The sequence below is a fragment of the Synchiropus splendidus genome, chromosome 19 (assembly GCF_027744825.2).
Source record: "Synchiropus splendidus isolate RoL2022-P1 chromosome 19, RoL_Sspl_1.0, whole genome shotgun sequence".
Lineage (NCBI taxonomy): Eukaryota > Metazoa > Chordata > Actinopteri > Syngnathiformes > Callionymidae > Synchiropus > Synchiropus splendidus.
In genome coordinates, this window is record NC_071352.1 from 12,882,401 (window position 1) to 12,903,198 (window position 20,798).

The 20,798-nt window shown below is 42.8% G+C and overlaps 1 protein-coding gene across 4 annotated transcripts; it reads left to right on the forward strand.

The window, feature by feature from the left end:
- The first annotated feature begins 630 nt into the window (after nt 1–630).
- LOC128750906 (1-phosphatidylinositol 4,5-bisphosphate phosphodiesterase delta-3-A-like) lies at nt 631–20,492 on the forward strand. 4 transcript variants are annotated; one of them, XM_053851531.1, is made up of 15 exons: nt 631–864; nt 9,296–9,463; nt 12,966–13,194; nt 14,671–14,800; nt 15,278–15,503; nt 15,755–15,956; nt 16,031–16,175; nt 16,749–16,901; nt 16,979–17,131; nt 17,301–17,451; nt 17,518–17,634; nt 17,719–17,897; nt 18,009–18,144; nt 18,557–18,706; nt 18,778–20,492. In XM_053851531.1, exons 1-15 carry the CDS (start codon nt 774–776, stop codon nt 18,912–18,914), a joined length of 2,367 nt encoding a protein of 788 aa, XP_053707506.1. In that variant the 5' UTR covers nt 631–773; the 3' UTR covers nt 18,915–20,492. The 4 variants fall into 4 exon arrangements, with proteins under 4 accessions (XP_053707506.1, XP_053707507.1, XP_053707508.1 ...); XM_053851530.1 differs by having other exon boundaries at nt 632–864; nt 17,298–17,451; XM_053851532.1 differs by lacking the exon at nt 16,979–17,131 and having other exon boundaries at nt 17,298–17,451.
- Nucleotides 20,493–20,798: the final 306 nt, after the last annotated feature.

The window sequence follows — 20,798 nt, forward strand, 5'->3', positions numbered from 1 at the left end:
AGCTCTTCCCGGGGGATCCCGAGGCGTTCCCAGGCCAGACCGGAGACATCATCTCTCCAGCGAGTCCTGGGTCTTCCCCGGGGTCTCCTCCCGGTAGGACATGCCCGGAACACCTCCCCAACCCGTCTATCTATCTCACACTCCCCTTTTCCCTCACTCGAGAACAAGACCTCGAGATGCTGATCCTCATCCTGGCCGCCCCCAGTGCATGCTGAAGGTATATATATATATATATATATATATATATATATATATATATATATATATATATATATATATATATATATATATATATATATATATATATATATATATATATATATATATTTGTGATTGTACCAAAGCCATGCGAGAATATGTGTCTCTGAATGAAGTTGATATACTTGTGTCTTGATTTATGTCAACTTTGAGTCATTTTAGTGCCAACACGCAGGTAATTTTACGCGTTCTTATAACGTCATGAGTTGCTGTCAAGGGGCAGCTGAACTGCTCACAAATTAAAGTTCGGGCAGAGTTTGTGGAGTCAGTACGTGGTTTCTATAAAAAGACCTTTGGAAGCCCAAGTGCTTGAGGAAGTGGGCTGATGAAAAGTGCGCGCCTGGTCGGGAGTCATGTTACGCGCATGGGAGGGTCCCCTGTGGAAGAGGAGTCGCAGTTGCGCTCCCCTCACTCTCTTTTTATGTGTCACGCTGGATGTGCAACACGGGTCCATGAGTGAGGTTTGCAGAGCGACACCAGTCTGTGTTTCGCTGGAGTGAACAGGGCTGAGGAGCATGTTGGGCAGCGGCAGGTCAGCGGACAGTGGCCCCGGGCAGCAGCCGCGCAAGAGCGCAGCGAAGACCGCGGACCCCATCAGGAGGCTCGGTAGGAGAACCTTCAAGTTGGGTTAAAAACATAATCTCATGTATGCCAGCAGGCGAGTTCACCTGCTTTTAAATAGCATGTTGTCGAATCTTATTGTTCCAAAGGCTTTTATCAGGATGTGAACTCAAAGGTTGCCAAGCGGCTTGCGCTGATTTGTGTGCGAAGCGGGTCAATAGTTAACTCAAAGAAGAGTCAAGGGTGTAGTGGCAGATATTCCATGAAAACGGTACATTCACAATATAAAAGTGAGTTATGACATGCAGAAAGTCATTCTGCAGAAGACGCAAAGTGCTTTTTCTTGTCAAACTCTGGTGCAATAACCTATTTTAATCTAGTTTTAGTTTTATTTTATTCTCTGTGTGATGCTCTTCCTGACTGTATGGCGTTTCTTGCCTCTATTGCTGCTGGAAATGTATAGTTCCTGGAGGGAGTCATCCCAAAGGGATCAATAAAGTCTAAACTTCATAGTATCCTGTAAACATGCGCGCGACTTGTTTCCTGATCGATGTCGCCGCGCGCTCTCCTGTGGTACTTATTCCCGTCCACCTCCATCTGCGGTTCTGGTTCTACCTGACAGGTATGAGCCAGGTGGAGACGACAGCACCGTGCTGCGTTCAGGACTGTGGGATTCGGGAACAAATCGCAAGCGCTTTTTTTTGTTGTTGGTGGTGGGCAGTTCACCCCACGCACGCGCATTTCTGCACAATCATTCGCACTAATGCGTGAATAACGGTCCAAACCTGCCTTTAAAATTCGGAGCACCCCTAAACCCCCGGTCCGAGAATCGGAAAAACCCAAACCCTGAAGGCACTTACGCATGTTCTAAAATCACTTTGCATCTTGTATCAGACATTAACCTTTGCCCTAGATCAACTATCTTACTAAGGGGTCTAAATACAAACTTAGTATTTTAAGTATTTTATTTTAAAGTATTATTTTGTATTTTTATAGACATCAAACTATGAGATTTTCCCAGGCTAAAGTAAATGGATATTAGTGAGGCAGAAGTCACCCTTGTATCTGATAGTCTAGTGATGTTGTTAAGGAGGCAGTCAGCTCAGTTTACAAAACAACCAGTTATTACAACCCCCTAAACCAGTTAACTGACCGTGAGTCCTGTACAGCACACATCCTTTCAGTCATGGTCCAAACATTTACATTACTGTAACCCTAAATTTTGAACATTCGAATTACCCAACTACTACAACACTTTTCTAGCCTATTTACCGACATTAAAACACTAATATTTACACAAGAGTTCACTACCCACAGTCCTTTGCGACGCAGTTCACCCAGGTCGCTACACTATGTTTTGGGGTGTGGGAGGAAACCTGAGTTAACAAACTCAGGAAAAAAAAGAAACTGATCGACAACCTAAGTGGAATCTTGTTGACGTTATCACATACATTTTAATCTCCAATAATAAGAATGAAATGTTCACATTGATTCCACTGGTTAATATTACATGTCCAGTTCTGATTAAAATGGATGTGCTGCTGAGCCAGGTGGTCTTGTACTGGTTAGCTCACCGGGTAGCAACAAGGACACAGGAGCACAAGGGTTAGTTTTCCAGTGAGGTAAACAGTGTGGACCCTGTAAGCAACCTCCTCACTTACTGTGAGTTGCCTGGGATTCCTCTTGAGAACACACCAACGCGAGCTGCTGCTGCTGCTGCTCTGACATTAGACGTCTTCACACTCCTTTTTTTCCACGGATGTGTGATGAAAAGCATGTTGCAGTAACTGCCCCATCAATGGAAGTATTACTAATGGTTAAGTGAAATTGAATCATCACTGAAAATAACACGTGAAAAGGTTTCTAATATTAATATAATCTGTGCAGTGTGGTCAAGCGGTGTGTGAGCCAGCAAATGTGATTCAGACACTTGATCTAATATCAGTCCTCCCTACTTTTGACTGCCCAAAATAGCTGCTGGTGGCACACCTGTCAGAAAAAACTGTGTTTGTGTTTCAACTGATTTTGACATTTTTATGACAAAGACAAAGTTCGACAGCGGCAGATTTGCGCTTACAAAAGTCGACATGAAAATTTCAAAATGTACTCAGTAGTTTCCTTTTTGTAATGGGTCAAAAAAGTGTGTTCATCTCCAGTGTGTGCAATAAAGCAGCCCAACTGTCTATGTTTGTGCCATGGCAAATGTTATTGTGAGGACAGACGACCTTCTGACCTCTGTTTATGCCACAGGATTAGCGTGACCAACCTGAAAAATTCTGTCTGGAGGACTCAGTCCTTCAAGTCCTTGTCTGCTGAAATGCAATATTTAAATGAATAGCTTGCCAAGAACTGAAACAAAAAAAATGTATTAAAAAACAATAAAAACAAGGTAAATAACTGGGTCAACTCTGCCTCATCCATTATCTTCCCTTTATTTTAACCTTATTTCTATCACAAGAAATTCACCTTCATGACCTGAGTATTTAGTAGAGAGGGTGATTCAGTGTTTGTTTGATTTAATTGAGAACCGCAGAACCACATGATATGACGTTGGTTTCATCTTTCATATGATTATGAACTAATATATTATACTATACACATGCTGTAGATATATACTGAGCTGTTATTGCTACTATTGTTGTGCGCGTCGATTGTTGTAAAGTGTTTGTCTGTGGAGCGAGGCTGAACCCTAATCGAACCAATATTTCAACACAAATACACCACAAATGGTGCTGGTAGAGAATCTTTTTTTTTTTTTTTTCCTTTATTTATTCAACAAAATGTCATGTTTGCATTCAAAACTGAACTGTTCTGAGTTTCTATCCAAGTTCCGTGACCTTGTTTCCTCAATTTTACCGACCAAATAAGAAGCACCTCCATCACATTTTCATGTTGTTATTTAATCCTGTTTAGATTTGAATCTTTTTTTTGCGCATCACAAGATTCCGCTGTATTGATAACCCAATGCATTCTTGAATCAAGTCCAGTCTATATTGCCCTTCAATCATTGGACAACTTTGCATTCATTATTACAGCAGAAACACTACAGCTGTGATTCATGCCTGACAGTTGCAGTCTGAAGACTTTACATGCTGAAACGTGATATGCGACAGGTGATACAAGGATCTTCTAATAGCAGAACAATAAGGCCAAGAGGTCGACTGTGCCTGACCCCCATGTCAAGTGTCAGCATAAATCCATGCGGCGACCCTTGACCTCTGCAGGTCTGTAATCCTCCCATGGCATCAGGTGGCAAATAGACACGCCGACGATCACATGGTTTTAAAGACTAATCCTCTTTTTTTCCCCACAGAAGTATTTTGAGTTTCCATCAGGCATGGGACTGAAAAGTGGGAAAGTATTTCCTCTGCCCCAGTTTAGGATTTAGACTTTCAGATCTGCTGCCTTTGTCGTGACAATAGCACAAAGACACAGATGTCTGACTCATTGTTTTGACGTCTTGTACTGGTGTCTTAAAAAAAGTTATCTCAAATTAAGTCTTGAGTAAAAGGATCATCTTTTTTCTTGTCTCATATTGAAGTTCAAATATGATAGTAAGTATTCAACGCATTATTTCTCACTATTTGTATAATATACTTGTTGACCTCCTCTTGACCCTGCACAGGGAAGCATGCAAACTCCACCCAGAGGTCCAGTGCTGGATTCGAACCCTGAACCTTCTTGTTGAGAGGCAGCGTGTGACAGTGTTTTTGTGCCTCGCCTGCAGTGACGGTGTATTTTGTGTCTCTCTGACTGACTGTGTGTGTGTTTGTGTGTCCAGAAATGCAGTGAAAATATCTGCATGGTTAGCTGACAAGACATTAAAAACAACACTATTCATTTTGTTAACTGTTTTGAGCAACAGTAAGCATGGTCCCAAACGCAGCATCGCAGCTGATTCAGCACATCTTCTGCGAGTAATAACTACTATTTCACTTAAAGAATGGACTTCAGCACTCCCCAGCAATACGTCGTATTAAAAGCCGCTAAAATGAGCGCATAGGTCCTTGTCAATGACCCCCGAGATCAAATTGAAATCCACTACAGTTATAAGGTTGGTAGCTCCGGACCACCTTTTCTCTCAAATACCTCGCATAATCCTCTCTTTCTCTTTCAAACCAGTGTGTGCCCGAGAGAGCTGTGCTCTGGCAGAGGCTTTCATGTCGACTCGCTGCTGAATCAAAGGAGTCACAGACTGAAAACAGTTATTCATTCTTACTGTAATGTGACAGTTTCACATTCATGACAAAGCTCTGTTCTACTTTTCACCTCGAGCGCAGCCTTATGCTCTCACTCTTCTTTTCCTTCTTTTTCACCCACTTAACATAAGAAAATATTTTTTCAGATTTAACTCAAAATTCTATCAACAATGTCACTGTTTGAGTGAGATGTTTAATGGTTGTTATAAGCATGTCTATAGCATCACATTTGCTTAAAATGGAAACATTCCCCGTCACTCTAACCTTGAATTTCCCATCGATCCACTTATAACAGAAGGCTGAGGGGCAAGTTTTAGGGTGAACGAATTAAACTTGCAAAGTATTTGTTGCAGTTGTGCAGTCCTTCGAATCAAGGACCTACATATTTTGATACTTTTGGTACTTTATGAAAAGATAGTGATAAGTGTATCTCACATAAAAAGAACAGTCATTTTGGAATCTGAAATATACACAGCTAGAAAGTGACATGAGGAAGAAGTACTGGCTGGATGTGTCAGCTGAACTTTTGGATGAATTGAAGTATGGAATAAAAACTAGGAACATGCTGACTGAATAGAGCCTGGCGCAGTAGAGGTGAAAGCTGGGACCCTGTGTAATGTTGCTGAGTGCAGACGAGGCTTTAACAAAGACGTGTGGTGATGGAGTGAAACGGAACTGTGAAGTGGGGTAGTCTAAAAATTGTGCTGAAGTGTTTGTAAAACAGAAGGAACAAGGGCTCGAGGACAGCACCCTGGTGCACACCATTGTTGAGCTAGGTGGTCAGAGACAAAAACGCTGATGTGAAATGTGAGTATTGGCAGAAACAAGACATCAAACACCACACTGTGTATTTTTTTTTCAAATATTTGTGGGCAAATATCGAGAACCTTTTCTGAGAGAAAAGCCTGTACATCCTCTTCGATAGCTTCCTTGCTGCTGCCTGCCTCGACAGGCCTGATGAAGACAGCTGTGGGACGCATTCTGAAATTCAACTGGCCATATCAAGTACGCAACAGGCGGGCTGCTCCATCCTCACGCAGGTGTAGCGTCAACACAGGATCGCTCTTGTGATGTTTGTTATGCTGTGAGAAACTTGAACTGTGTCTCGGGGGGGAGCTGGTCCAGGACTCTGTGAAGAGGACTCAGATTCTAGCACTGACCAGCTGAAAGTGTTATTCCCTGCTATGCTCTGCCCCTGACTGCAGACTTCCCGCAGCTTGAAAATGTCCAAACACATGACGGAGATCGCGCCCATGTGCAGTCTGTTCTCCGCAGCATTGAAGTATGCCAAAGTTTTTAGCATTCTAACTGGAATTTCCTCTTTAAATTGAATAGATTTGTGTCTTCAACTTGTCCAAGAGAATGTGATAGAGAGGCTGTCGACAACAAAATACCAGTCGGATCTCCTGCGGCCAGGACGGGGCCGAACCAAGGCCGACAGCTGAGTGGAGCCGGAAATGAAAATCTGCTTCAATTTTGTTCTGAACCACATCAGCAGCCGCACATACTCACAAACCTGATCCCCATTCTCCAGAGAGACTGGATTCCAAAGCTTCACTGCATGGCTTTGTTATCTTTTAATCCTGGTCTGATTTAAAATAATCCATCATTAGAATGCAGTTAGATAATGATAACCGTAGCTCTGTGACCCACCACCACCTCACTTGCTGAGCACTTGTGGCAGTGTTTTTGGTGAAGGTTCCTGTCGTGGCAGATTCTTCTCAGCTGTTTAGGGAGCACCTGCCAATGGGCAGAATGTGTGCAGGGCTGATGCGAGTCACACAGCCCACTGGTTGGGTAGCTGAAGCAAAATTATACAATGTTATTTATTGGTTTAAGGAAATTACATTAACATCACGCAGCCATTGGAGCTACCATCAGCTTTTTTTGTTAACTCCTTGGCTCAATACAAAGTCAAACCAGATCAGATATTTTCCTTTCTTTCAGATCTGTTTGACAGTCCCTCATCTAGCTCTGTTCAATCTGACTTAACCCAACAGTCCGACATCTGCAGCGGAGGGAACGTTATTTCCAGCTGTTCAAGTATTCTGGCTGCAGAAAGGAAACAGATGGAAAAAATGGTAATGAATTATTAGATTTTATTCCAGAACAAAGTGATTCCAGACATCAAATGAAAAATAGCAGTGCGTGCAACACAATGGAGCTGAACCAGTCACACCTTGGTTTTGACCGTTCCAGGATGGAAACAGTCTCTAAAGTTTAAGAGATGATTTCTCTTAAAGTTCCATGACCAGCGCTCACAGAATACGGTGGCCTCAAGTGGACAAAATAAGTCTCACAATAGACCAGTCCAAAAATAATGTTAGTGAAATGATTCTTTATTGTAAGTCGATCTATACTACTTTTCTTTTCTTTAATGTTAACAAGGATGCAAAGTACGGAGATGTATTGATAATAATTTTCAGTTTTCTGCATGTTTCTTTCTTCACTTGTTGATGTGGTTAAAGGAGAGTTGAAAGTGGAGAGCACTTTAGACTGGACAGTTTCAGATGGTCAATGACCTGCAGTTAATCGGTTCCTGGTGGGAATGCCTTGCTTGCGGTAACAGCTTGAAAAAACAGGGTTGTTATGGGCCGAGGCCTCGCTGGGGGGGGGATCTTTTGTTCGCTGTTAATGGGGAGAAAAAAGACATCCATGGCTGCACCCACTTTGCTTCCAGTAGGACTGAGAGCGAAAGGGGGGCAGTGGGAAGGCTGTAGCTCATTGGAGGCCCTTCAAGTATCTCTGTCGGCCATTTGGCACCATCAATGAGGACTTGCAAATTTACTGAACGTGAAAGAAACTGCGCCAAACAAAACAGTGGAGGCGCACAGAGCAGATACAGCCTTGAAAAATAACTTGACAAAAGCAGGATTGTGCTCGAAGAGGAGAGACTCCTTGTCCCAAGCTGAAATGTTTCACAGAATTGTTTTGGTGTATCAAATTTGAAAATGAATTTTTAAAGCTGGTTTTATAGTATAACATGATTAGTTGTATTCTACTTTCCTGGATCCAGGTGAGCGGCAAAGAAGAAGTGACAGATATGAAGTTTATATATGGAGACGTTGGTCCCAAATTGACCCTAGTTTTTTCAACAGCAGCCACACTGTCACCAGTATGATCCCTAAAACTGTTTTTGCTCTGAATACCACAAACATTCATTAGCAGGAGGGAAAAGACTAGTGAAAGAGGTGCCCTCACTGGGTTGCACCCTAAATCTTGTGTGCCACTGCCAGCATGTTGAAGCTTTAGAATGAGAGAAGCACAAGTTTGCTCTCAGTGCCAAGCACACCACAGTTCTATGGAGACTTGTGCATATTGTTCATGTCATGTCGAGGTTGTTGCATCGTTCACAGAAACAAATGACTGCAAAAATGCTGACATTGATATCAATATATGGGGTATGTTTTATTGAGAAGCTAAGTGAAATACTACTGATGGACGAGGATAGTAAAGTGTGATGGACCACACCAGCTTTATTCCCAATATTATGGGATTGAAGTGACTTGATTCCAATGAGGAGGGTCATGACCAAGACCAGTACCGTCCAGAATATAGAGGCATAAAACTGTCAGTCATATAAACGCGCTTCTTTCTCACTGCTGAAGAAACTGCAGTTCTTTTTTTTTTAATAATTTGATAACTGAAAGGCTTTCACTTGAACACACTAGTAGTTTGTTCTGTATTCACTTTCATTCTTGGTCTTGACCCCGCACTCTCATTGCCCTTGGTCTCGATATGCTCTGGTTTCCACGTGGTCTTGACAACACTACATATTAAATCTTGTATCTCATTTGATCTCTACAGATGTTATCAAATATAAATAGAACCCTAATTCATAGCACTGAGCTGGAAGTCATAATGGATCTACTGTCTGTTTGGTCTGACGCAAGCGTTCATTTGACCTAATAACAAGCCTCCATTCCTTTTGTCCCTAAACAAATAAAGGAACCTGCAAAACATTTGAAAGCTGTTGTGCTTGTGTCATCTCCATCACAGTTTCTTTTTTTCTGCGATTGCTTCTCCATCGGTTTTTACATGTTCTGGTCTCCTATGCTTTGGAAGAATGTGAACAAAAACATGAGGTGGAAAGTGTTTACTGAGAAACCACTTTATTTAGTTACCTAAACTGTGATGTTGTTTTTGCGTGACACCACCAGGAATTAAATGTCGAATGCAATGTTGTCTGGAGTGTCAAGTCAGCTCCTAAATACCGTGTTTTCAGTAGTTATTTTTAGCAATAGTTAGAGCGACAGTGACAGTTTCTTGTCTTGAAGGGCTTCTGGACAATGAGGATATAGTCCTTATGATGCAAGGCTCCAGCATGGTGAAGGTTCGTTCTCAGAGGTGGCAGAAAAGCCGAAACCTGAGGCTCCTAGAGGACGGCCTCACCGTGTGGTGTGAGTCCACCAAAAGCTCCCGAAAGGCCAAAGCCAAGCAGACCTGTGAGTATTTACTTCGTGCATTGAATTCACCCACTGTAATGGTTGTAACCCGATCCTTTTCTATAGGTCCTTCATGTTGCCAACCTAGTCTCCACCTGCTGAGTGGAGAAAAAGTTCCAATTCACTGCATGAAACATTCAGTTTTTTCATTCACTCAATGAACATGTAAGAACAGTAGAATCAAAAGGTTGTCTGCATTATTTGTTCTGGTGTCCCTGACAATATAGATCTTTCAGTTCAGCTCAGGTGAGTTGGCTGCCCAGTGAAGCACGGCGACTTCATGGTCCTTGACCCAGCCTTTGCCAGTGCACACATGTTGTCAGCACAAGGAAGTGTGACGTGCTCTAAAACTTCTTGGAGGAATGTTTGGGATGCATTGTGTCCACATTAGTGGGTGTAGTGTTAGAGGAAGGAAAGCTAACAGATCAAACAATGAGAAAGTCTGATGGTCTCCATCCATTTAGAATAACATAAACCAAAACAAGCAGCTAGGAAAGTGGGAAACAAGTTTATATGAAGGTAAAACATTTTTGCAAGTGTAATAACAGCATAGAAACAGAATAACAATCATGCTCTATGCACCTTTTTAAATGAAGGAATGTTTCTTGACTTAGTGGAACTGGCTAGATTACAGTGACTAAGCAGAAAACCTAAAATACCCGCAGAGTGGTCAGTTGAATTTCCAAAGCTGCAACATTATACAGTGTGACTGTTCTGAGCTTAAATACAGAAAGATGTGAGAAACAGTCTTTATTTAAACTTGAATTTTCTTCTTAAAATATCATACAAACAAGAAGAAAATAAGAAGAAAACAGCATTTCATTTGATTATAAATTTGTTTCCACTTATTGATATTTTATGTTCAATACAAAGTATTTTTTGAGTATGTTTTATTGTATTTATTTTGAGTGACATAAATCCAATTTTCCAACTGTATTAAATCCAATTTTCTATTTTTTTTTTCATGAGGATACATGTATCACTGCATCACTGCTTTCTCCTGAGACAGGAAGACGTGTCATCAAGAGCCCTCTAGAGGGAGCATGGTGGAAGTCTGCATGTATTTGTGGCTCAGCATCTGGTGAAGGCCGTCTTCATTTTGCCGTGCCAGATATAGCTGCAGAGCCGGCGTGTAACACTCAGTAGAACAGTGACAACAACGCTGCTGCGAGCAGATAGTGAAGAGGCCTGGCTGTCAGGCTGCAGCGCGTTTTTGTCAGCGCTGCTTCTGGGAAGAAGCTTTGGCAGGGCTCCTCTTTTCCAAGGCTCTCGTCCAGAGCTCCGCTGTGATTTGACGCCTGCACTTCTGAGCTGCACCTTATGCTGCAAAAGCACTTGGCAGCGAACAGGCTTCACACACAAACATGCCACATTCGCTGTGTCTCTGGGAGCTGAGAAGGAATCTGGAGCTGATTTGAGGAGGTAGACAGCAGGAGCTGGATGACCTCAGGGTAAAGAATGAGACTATTGTCCAAACGGCTCAACACACTACAGAGCATAGCAGAGATTACAAAGAGAAAACGCATTTCTGAGTTGAATTCTTTTATTCTGTTTGACATAGGAAAAGGTTGATCAATCACAGCTCTAATAATAAGTGCAAAAGTAATAATATTGAGGCAAAAATACACTCAGAAATGGAGCAGCACAAAGTTGGGGATGAAGCTACTTCAGCCGGAGACTACAGGAAGTATACAAAAATCAAACAGAAAGCTATCTAATGTGGAGCACCACAAGGCTCAGTACTTGTTACTATTCTATAGGAAGGATGTTCATGAGAGCAGCTGAAACACAACGCTTCAACATTTGCTGATATTGAAGCTGAAGAGCTTGTTCACGTCGATGCCACGCGGTCAGCCCACACGATATTTCACTTGTATTGTCATCCAGGCGCACCGCTGTGGAGCTAGATTTCTGATTTCTTGTCCAAATGTGTCTTGGTTATTGTACTCTCAAAACACATTCTGCTGCTACAAAATCACCCTGTTGCTTGCGCAAATGTCACAAGTGTAGTGTTGTTTGAAGCTCTCTGCTTCTCCACCAGTCAGGCCACTCAAGAGCACGTCTTGCTGGAACTTATATAGTAAGCCGATAAAAATAAAAATAAAAATGGCACCAGAAAGCAACACACAACAACCTCCAGTCAGTTGTATTTTATGTAGGTAGGCGGTTTGTTTCTGATACTCTTCATTGTTCCTTCGTCTAGTGGTGAAGTTTACATATCTTGGGGTCTTGTTCTCGAGTACGTGCGAAAGGAGGTGGAGATTGGTCTGGGAATCGGCACAGCAGGGGCAATTGGCACAGCAGGGGCAATAGTGCACTGTTGTGTCTGAGAGAGAGCTGAGCCAAATGGCCCAGCTCTTGAGTTACCGATCAATTTTCCCCCCGATGGTCATGATCTGTGGCTCAAGTCCGAAAGAACACGATGCCAGATACAAACGACTGAAATGAGTTTTCTCCGACGGATGGTGGGCGTCTCCTTTAGTTGAAGGTGAAGAGCTCTGTCACTCGGGAGAGACTCGGAGTAGAGCCGCTGCGTTGAGAGGAGTCAGGTGAGGTGACTGCCGTCCCCCTTTGGAGGTGTTTCAGGCAGGTATAGCCGAGAGGAGATGCAGTTGAAGAACATCAAACATCAATCTGCTGCTTGTTACTTATTCTTCTTGGAGTTAATACATTTCCAGCAAGATCCGCCGTCCTCCCTTGAGTAGCTCCTTGTGATTGGGGGAGAAGACTAGCCAATGAGAGCATGAGCTCATCGATGGTCTAGCTTTGTGGCCCTCATAAGAGGAGCAAGTGAGCATAAATGAAGCCACAGAAATACATAAGAAACCAAATGAAATGATCTGTTTGCATAATGTTACTGAGAAAAAGAAGCAAGAAATGATGATGTGAAGAAAAATTGCTGCAGACTATCTTTATAACATTTGCAGTTATGAAAGAAAACTGCGATTGTATTAAATATAAAACAGTAAGAATAATGGTCACGTCATTGTTCTGAAAGTACCACGGCACCAAAGGTAAATGTTTGATTTCCATCACCAGCAGGTCGTACCGTTGGTGCTGTTGCAGAAGCCTCAGCTCAAAGTGGGATCCATTAAGTCGGCAAAAGAATCCCACTAGTGAAAATGCAGCCTCCTATCCTGCTCTACACCCAATGATCACTGGAATGGGGTGTTTTTTAGAACAAACAAAACTGTCTGCAAGAGTTAACAGTATTACATAGTAATACAATCCTCCCAGCAGTGAGGTGTGTGAGAGATGTGTGCGGGGGACGATGTGGAAGTAGCACTGGAAAGATGTTAGAGGTAGGTTTCTTTCTAGTGGTGGCTCCAGTCCAACGTACGGTTAAATTTGTGTGTAGAAAGATATTTTCTCATAGCCACGAGAAGCACTGTTTGTGACGGGGATCTCTCTTGGTCGGCCAATTCAGGGCTGAGGGGTGACTGAAGGAGGGGGACTTAACAATTCCCTCGATGGAATCACTAAATGACAGTTTTCCTACCAGTTGCAGTGACGGAGGTGGAGTGCGTGCGTGAAGGCTGCCAGTCCGAGGCACTGCGAAGATTGTCTGGGTCAGTGCCGGAGAGCCAGTGCTTCACAGTGGTCTTCAGAGGACCCCGAAAGAGTCTGGACCTGCTGTGCACCTGTGAGGCCGAAGCTCAGCGGTGGGTGCGTGGACTCCGGACCCTGAAGGAGCGAGTGGCAAACATGACTCAGAAGGAAAAACTGGATCAATATCCTGCTCCGTGTTCCCACTTGTTGGACTAAATTTAGTCAAGTTGAATCTCTGCAGTGACGCAGATCACTCGCTGCCTCCCACGTCTGCAGCATGAACAGTAATGACTAGGTAAAAACTGCCACCCAATTATAGTTGCTGTTATAATGATCCTTCATAGCAGGAGGGCTGTGTCTGGGTCAACAGCTCTGCCATTTCTCATCATTTCCTCCCCAAGTTTCATCAGCAAGTAAATACAGTACAATGAGCTGCTTTTGATCTGCACTGTCTGTCTGGAGGCATAAAGAATTCAGGGGGAAAAATCATGTTTAGACCCAGCTTCATGTCACCTTCATGAAATACACTGTCAAAAACTCAAACATTACCTGCCCTCTAAAGCTATGTTTTTATATATATTTTATATTTTATGCTAACTGCATTTGTAATAGTATTCCACAACTATTTCTATTCCATGTGTAGGTATCATCTGCAAATCCAGAATCATTGTTTTCAGTGTAAATATGTTCGAGTTTGTTGGGTTTCTTTCTAGTGGCGGCTCCAGTCCAACGTACAGTTAAAGTTTGTGTGTCGAAAGATATTTTCACATTTCAACAGTCTTTGAGTGCAAGGTGCTCAAAATTCCTGCCTAATATTGATGGGCTTCTGAGGCTTCATGAAACAGCGTCCACTTTTTCACTAGCTTGTGCTCTCTGCTCAAAAGACACTGGTTTTGAACAACAGTTTCAGTGACCCCAAACATCATTGTTACACCAAGATCGCTGTCTACTCGCTATCTACTCAGGATGTCTTCACAAAGATGACGCTGTTTCATGAAGCCTCAACAGCTGATATCATCAAAACGTGTGTGCTTCTTAGCAACGGAAGTAAGGCTTAGCTCCATTTACCATTGACGTATAAGTGCCCACAAGTACAACATGACATCACAGTTTTCCCCACCATTATCCTGCCCAATGATCTTAAGAGAAATAAATCATGCAAAGCCGGGATGCCAGTATGAGTCAAAAAAACCCTCTGACCACCATGCATTCACACGGCACAAGGCAGGTGAAGTGTCTTGCCCAAGCGCACTACAACAGAGCACATAATGTGAACAGAAAACCATCTTATTATTGGATGACTTGCAAGTTACCAGCAGATTTTGAATGTGAAAAACTGTGTATACCTTTGGTTTTGAGCCAGAATGGGTCAGGTCTTTGCGAAGAGAGCATGTCACCCATGTGCTTGCATGGCACTGCATCAGATCCAGTGGTTAATATAGAACTGTCTGCAGACGTGCTAGTGGCTGCAGTGCACAAAAGTGACTCACAGTAGTGATAAACTGAAGTTGAACTAGGTGACAAGTGAAGAAAGTATGCGTTCCTTTGTAATGGTATAAAACCGTTGGATTAATTGGTGGGTGGATATTTTTTTTTTAGTTTTTCAGTCTTTTCCATTTACACTTTTAAGTGCTGAGTAATCCTTAACTGGCCATCATTTGGATCCGTGGATACCTGCGGCGAGCGGACCAAAACCAGGACGGCAAGATGAGCTACGACGAGGTCAAATGGCTGCTGCAGATGATCAACATCGACCTGAATGAGCACTACGCTCGCTCTCTATTCAAGGTCAGTGTCTTTCCCTTCCATTTGTCAATGTGAATCAGCGTCCTGATAGTGACCAAAGTAAAAATAGTGTGTTTTCACCATCTCAAGCATTGATCTCCCTCCGCCAGAGTCTGGCACTGATGTCATTCTTATGTATTTTAAGCTTGAAATTCTGCTAACAGAAGAGCGGATGCTCCGAGAGTCTGTGATATTTTTACACATTAGGGTCATCTCAGTTTTCTCTGACACCCTGCAGTCTGTGCTGTCAGTAACCAAGACAGCACTTTAGTCATCTTATCTTTTCCAGATCAAACCAGCAGCTAGCTGAGTCTCCACTGCAAGCTGTGAGCTCTCACTGCCTTCTATAATAGAGGCACATTGTGAATGTAAGCTTTAGCAGCTGGCTTGGATTACCATGGAGGTGTTTCCCACAATAAAATCTCGCACTCCCAAAACAAGAGCGTGTGTTAATGTAAACATCACTGTGCTCCATTCTAGAGGTGTGACCGGTCCGGCGACGGTCGCCTGGATCACATCGAGATCGAGGAGTTCTGCAGGGAGCTTCTGCGACGCCCCGAGCTGGACGCGGTGTTCCGACATTACTCCAGTAACGGCTGTGTGCTGTCCACGGCAGAGCTGCGAGACTTCCTCGGAGATCAGGGCGAGGACGCGTCTCTGAGTCACGCTCAGAACCTCATACTCACCTACGAGCTTAATGACTGGGGTGGGTTGTCTTCAGACTCAAGTCAATAACCCACAACAGAGTTTAAAGACTATCATTGGTGTGGATTGTAGGACATGAAAATGTACTGTGGACCTGTGGAACTTTTGGGGATTTTTTTTTTTTACATTTGGGTAAAAAAAACATATTTAAAGGCAGAGGAGCAGATAAGTGGTTTGACATATATTTGCGTTTTGCTATGTTTATGGGTAAAAGTCAGTGGGTTGGAAATGAAAATGTGCCCTGTGTTGCAGCTCAGAAGAACCAGTTCATGACCCAGAACGGTTTCACCATGTACATGCTCTCCCTGGAGAATGATGTTTTTAACCCGGACCATGGCAGAGTGTACCAGGACATGAGCCGCCCCTTATCTCACTACTTCATTTCCTCCTCACACAACACCTACCTGACCAAGGACCAAGTGACCAGCACCAGCAGCACGGAGCCCTACATCAGGCATTAACCAACTCTTATCAGGGTTTTTTTCCCCCCTCGCCTCTGTTAAATTCTCTCTATCTTCTCACCGGCAGGGCTCTGAATCAGGGCTGCCGCTGCGTGGAGCTGGACTGCTGGGATGGAGATAAAGGGGAGCCTGTCATTTACCACGGCCACACACTCACCTCCAAAGTGCCGTTCAAGGAGGTCATAGAAACCATCGCTCAATACGCCTTCAAGGCAAGAGCAGCACTTATTTTATTAAAAGGTGTAAATCCTCCACTGCAGCGCCTCTTATTGCTAATGAAACCAGCAAGTTGTCAGTAAACAGATCCTGACTTAGTGGCCTTCATAGCTCTTTGCGCTTGTGGGTGCATGCCTGGCTCAGGGGCACCCAGGCAGATGACTTGCAGTGCCGTGTTTAATCGTGTCTGCATGATCTTGCTTCATGGTGAAGGTCAAATCAAAATGAAAAATGTATTTTGAAACCCATTTGCGTCACGTCTTCAGCCATATTTATCCCCTAAGATACAGTATCAGGTTTTATGTTTATCTAGGTCCAGCATTGCATTTCAACACTCACTCAACCGTCCTTTAAATCAACGTGCTAACTTAAGATCAAAATGGAACTTGGTGTGGTCTCTGTTGTGCATGACTGTAGAAATAGAAAGTCAAAGAAAGCCCTTCCTTCTGTGAGATGCAGCATTATTGTTATTAAAGTCCCTTTCCCAGAGGTCAGATCTGAATCCTCTAAACTTTTTGTCTTACAATCTGGAGCTAGTTCCACATCATTGAAATCTCTTTTCTCTCCAGGCCTCCCCGTATCCCCTCATCTTGTCCTTGGAGAACCACTGCTCTGTGGAGCAGCAGGCCGTCATGGCCCAGCACCTCCGCGCCATCCTGGGAAAGAAGCTGCTCACCAAGCCGCTCAGTGAGAAGCCCCTTAAGGATCTGCCCTCTCCAGAGGTTACACAACACAAACACCAGCACGACAGCAGACCATTTCTCTGATGGCTTCATGTGTCCGCTGTGACCCACACCAGGAGCTGAAAGGTTATATTTTAGTGAAAGGAAAGAAACACACTCCGCACCTGAGCCAGCTGGGAAAGAACAGCAGCAGCGCCAGCTTCTCCTCCAGCTCTGAGGACGAGTACACAAACGGGAGCAAGGGCACGCCCAAGAAGGACCTAGCAAAGGTCAGCGGTGGGGCTGGACTCCACAAATCCAAACCTCAGTTTGTGGATGAAGACGTCAAAATAATTGGGTCATTATAATAAGGTTTACTTTAGCTCATACTGAGGCCGATGCCGCATCTGTTCTACTCGTCCTGAGAAGCCAAATACCAGTGTTTTGTTTGTGCAGCAGGTGTGTTCCAAACTCAGCCCGGAACTGTCTTCACTGGTGGTCTACTGCCGGAGCGTCCCCTTCAGCGGCTTTGAAAACTCGGGTGAAAAGGCGGCAGATGAGATGTCTTCCTTCTCTGAGAGCGACGCTCTCAAGCTCATCAAAGATTCTGGTTTGCCTTTAAAAATATACACCATATATATTTATAATAATATAATAATATATATTTAATTTGCAGGCAAGTTATTTGTGAGACACAACAGTCGGCAGCTGAGCCGGATCTACCCTTCCGGCCAGCGGCTTCAGTCATCCAACTATGATCCTCAGGAAATGTGGAATGGTGGCTGCCACATGGGTTTGTGCTGCCGCAGAAGAGCACGGAGCTATTTTGCTTTCGCTTGTTCACTTATGCTCGTGTTTGTTTGGTACAACTGTGCAGTGGCTCTGAACTTCCAGACACCAGGGGAGCAGATGGATCTGAACCAGGGTCGCTTCCTGCCCAACGGTCGCTGTGGATATGTCCTGAAGCCTGATTTCATCTGCAGCCTGTCATCCAACTTCAACCCAGAGAACACAGGAGGAGGCCCGGGTCACATCCCTACACAGCTCACCATCAGAGTGAGTGATGTCACAGCCAAGCCTTCACTTCAAAACTCAAGTCATCTACGTATTTAAATGGATTCAAAGCGTGTGTGTTGTGGAGTAGAATTGAATATGTCTATCTTGTAGGTCATTTCAGCTCAGCAGCTTCCAAAAACAAACACTGACAAGGCCAGTTCCATCGTGGACCCGCAGGTGTGGGTGGAGATCCATGGAGTGGCCATCGATAACGCCAGAGCCAAAACCCACCGCATTGATAACAATGGTAAACACCTTTTGTCAGTTCGTATATACGGCATTGTGTGCATGAATAATAATGTCTAATGCCTCAATGAAATAGACGTTCTGATGGTGTTTTTTTACGATATTTTATTATAAAGTGAATGAGCCTTTTAAGCTGTGTAACACTAAGTCAAACAAAGATGTGAACACAAATCTTCACATTCATTATATTTATACGACATATATTTATATATAAGTCTAAACATCATATATATGTTTTTTTTATCTTTCATAAATACAATGAATGTGAAGATTTGTATTCACATCTTTGTTTCCTTCGACTCAAGCATTCACTTATGTGAAGTGTGAGTGTTACACAGCTTAAAAGCCCATGCAAATTGAGGTTTTGGTCAGTTCCAATTGCGGCGTTCACAGCACACGGGCGCCCTCCGCAGGTTTTAACCCACGCTGGGACTGCACACTGAGCTTCCAGCTGCAGGTTCCAGATCTGGCCCTGGTGCGGTTTATGGTGGAGGACCATGATCACACGTCAAAGAACGACTTTGTGGGACAGTTCACTCTGCCTTTCACCAGCCTGCGCACAGGTGGACACCTAAACACACACACACAAACACACACTTGCTCGTGCAACATGTAATCTCCACTGATTTTTCAGGCTACCGGCACGTTCACCTCCTGAAGTCAGATGGATCCAGACTGTCACCTGCAACACTGTTTATCCACATAAAAGTCACCCGCAGAGGAGTCCCCATAAAGAGCGTGTCAGAACGGTTGGCCAAAGGCAAAGTGTGACGGAGTCTACCGAGGATCCAAACTGGTTGACTTCAAATAAACAAAGTGAAGGTTATTTCTGTTGCCAGAAAGGTTTCTGTGAGCAAAGCTCAAGCGGACCAGGTCAGGAGGATACGTCTGGAAGGAAGAGCAGATGAGGCATGTTTGAAAGCAGAGGAGCTCTGCTCTAGAAAAACAAATGTTTTTCAAGGTTACAGCTGAGTCACGTTTGATATATTTTTAATGTTCAAAAATTCTGGATTAACTGGAAAAGCTTAGTAAAGTGTGCACAGTTTACTCTTAAATCGACAAGGTGAATTTTTTCAACCTAGACAGGCCCAAAATACTGTTGAAAATCCAACTTAACATCAGAAGATGACCACTTTGTGAATGTAAGATTAGTTAATGTGCTTTGATCTGGAGGTTCCTCACTGTGCGCCTTTAACTACAAGTGACCTTAAATGCCATTGCATTTTAAACTGCATATGTTTTTATATTTAACCATGAACTAACACATGAATCAAGAGACGCTTTTCTAGTGAAAACCGTTGACACCACTAATGCTGATCACTGAGTGGATGTTAGCCAAAAAAAGTTGATGAACTAGAACATGCTGTTGCGATGATGATGTCATTTGCTGTCAGTATTATTTGTTTAGCGGAATTATAAGTGTTTGTGTGCCGTCTGAAGACGAGACAAATGTATGTTTACACTATTGCATTTTGAGGATTTTCCATGAGAAGCATGTGTCTTATATGTTCCATGTGTCTCTGCAAATACAAGTGAACTCTAACCAAGCCTGGCGTTTCACCTGTTCAACAGTTTACATATTAATACTAATGCTAATGATAATGAAAGAAGAACCTAAGGTTAGTGTCATGATGGGGGACAGTATATCATAACTCGCCCGGCAGAAATTGCACACTCATCATCTGTTGGGAATCAGCTAATAAAATAATATTCAAAGGAAAATGTTTCTTTTTTTATTTTTCGTTAATAATGGAAATTGTGTTGTGTTTCATTCGCCGGTTATTAATGATCCTACGCTACAATCTTCTAAGGTGTCAGCTCAACAGGAAGCTCTTTCAGTAGCGTTCAGGGTAAATACATTTTTGGCTGTGTATCATAATAACGCTGCTGGAGAGAAGCACACATTTCTTCTCACCTTGTTTGAATTTCATTTTAATTTTTAACAGGACTGACGGATTTTAGAAAAATATGGATAAAATAATGAAGAGAAAGAATAAACAAGTAAATGTACAAAGACCACTGTTCCATGTCTTTTCTTATTAAATTGTCAATGTGGAAATTATTCTTTCTGAATAGATTTTCAAGATTGTTGGTTATATTTATTCCTAAATATTTCAGTCATTACATATCCCTTTTTTTTTTATTTGTATTCTCTTAGCGTATCATTCAGAGTGGTGTTGTATTTGGGTTTTTGATATTTTTATTTTGTACCGTGAATATGAGGCAAATAGTTCTAGGATCGAATTAGTTGTTCAAACAATTCGGCGGGTTATTTAAATAGATCATTGTATTGTCAGCAAACAAGCTGACCTGATTAATAAAAGCAAATTAAAAGCAAACAATGTGGGTTTAAGCAGCAACCCTGCCTTGTCCCTCTTTGGAATATCAATCTACTTGAGAGAGAACAATTGATTTTTACTGTGGTCATCAGGTGATGATGGACTGTTTTGATCATTTGTATTTTCCTTTTATTAAACCCATATTTCACCAATGTGTAATGTGTAATGTTCTCCTAATATTAGCTTGTGTTTGCCGACCTGGGACGAACCCTGTTTAATCAACATCTATGAGGTCTGTGACAAAACACTGTAATTTTCTTATAAGGATTGATGTGAAATGTATAATCCACATTTAGATTTGAGATTGGACATGAAT

Bases quoted from the DNA above. Each gene is read 5' to 3' on its own strand.
- LOC128750906 (XM_053851530.1), top strand. From the start codon at position 774: ATGTTGGGCAGCGGCAGGTCAGCGGACAGTGGCCCCGGGCAGCAGCCG. The intron at 13,195-14,670 runs ATATCCTGCTCC...ACTGGCCATCAT, and splicing joins CAGAAGGAAAAACTGGATCA to TTGGATCCGTGGATACCTGC. The intron at 16,176-16,748 runs GCAAGAGCAGCA...TTTTCTCTCCAG, and splicing joins TCGCTCAATACGCCTTCAAG to GCCTCCCCGTATCCCCTCAT.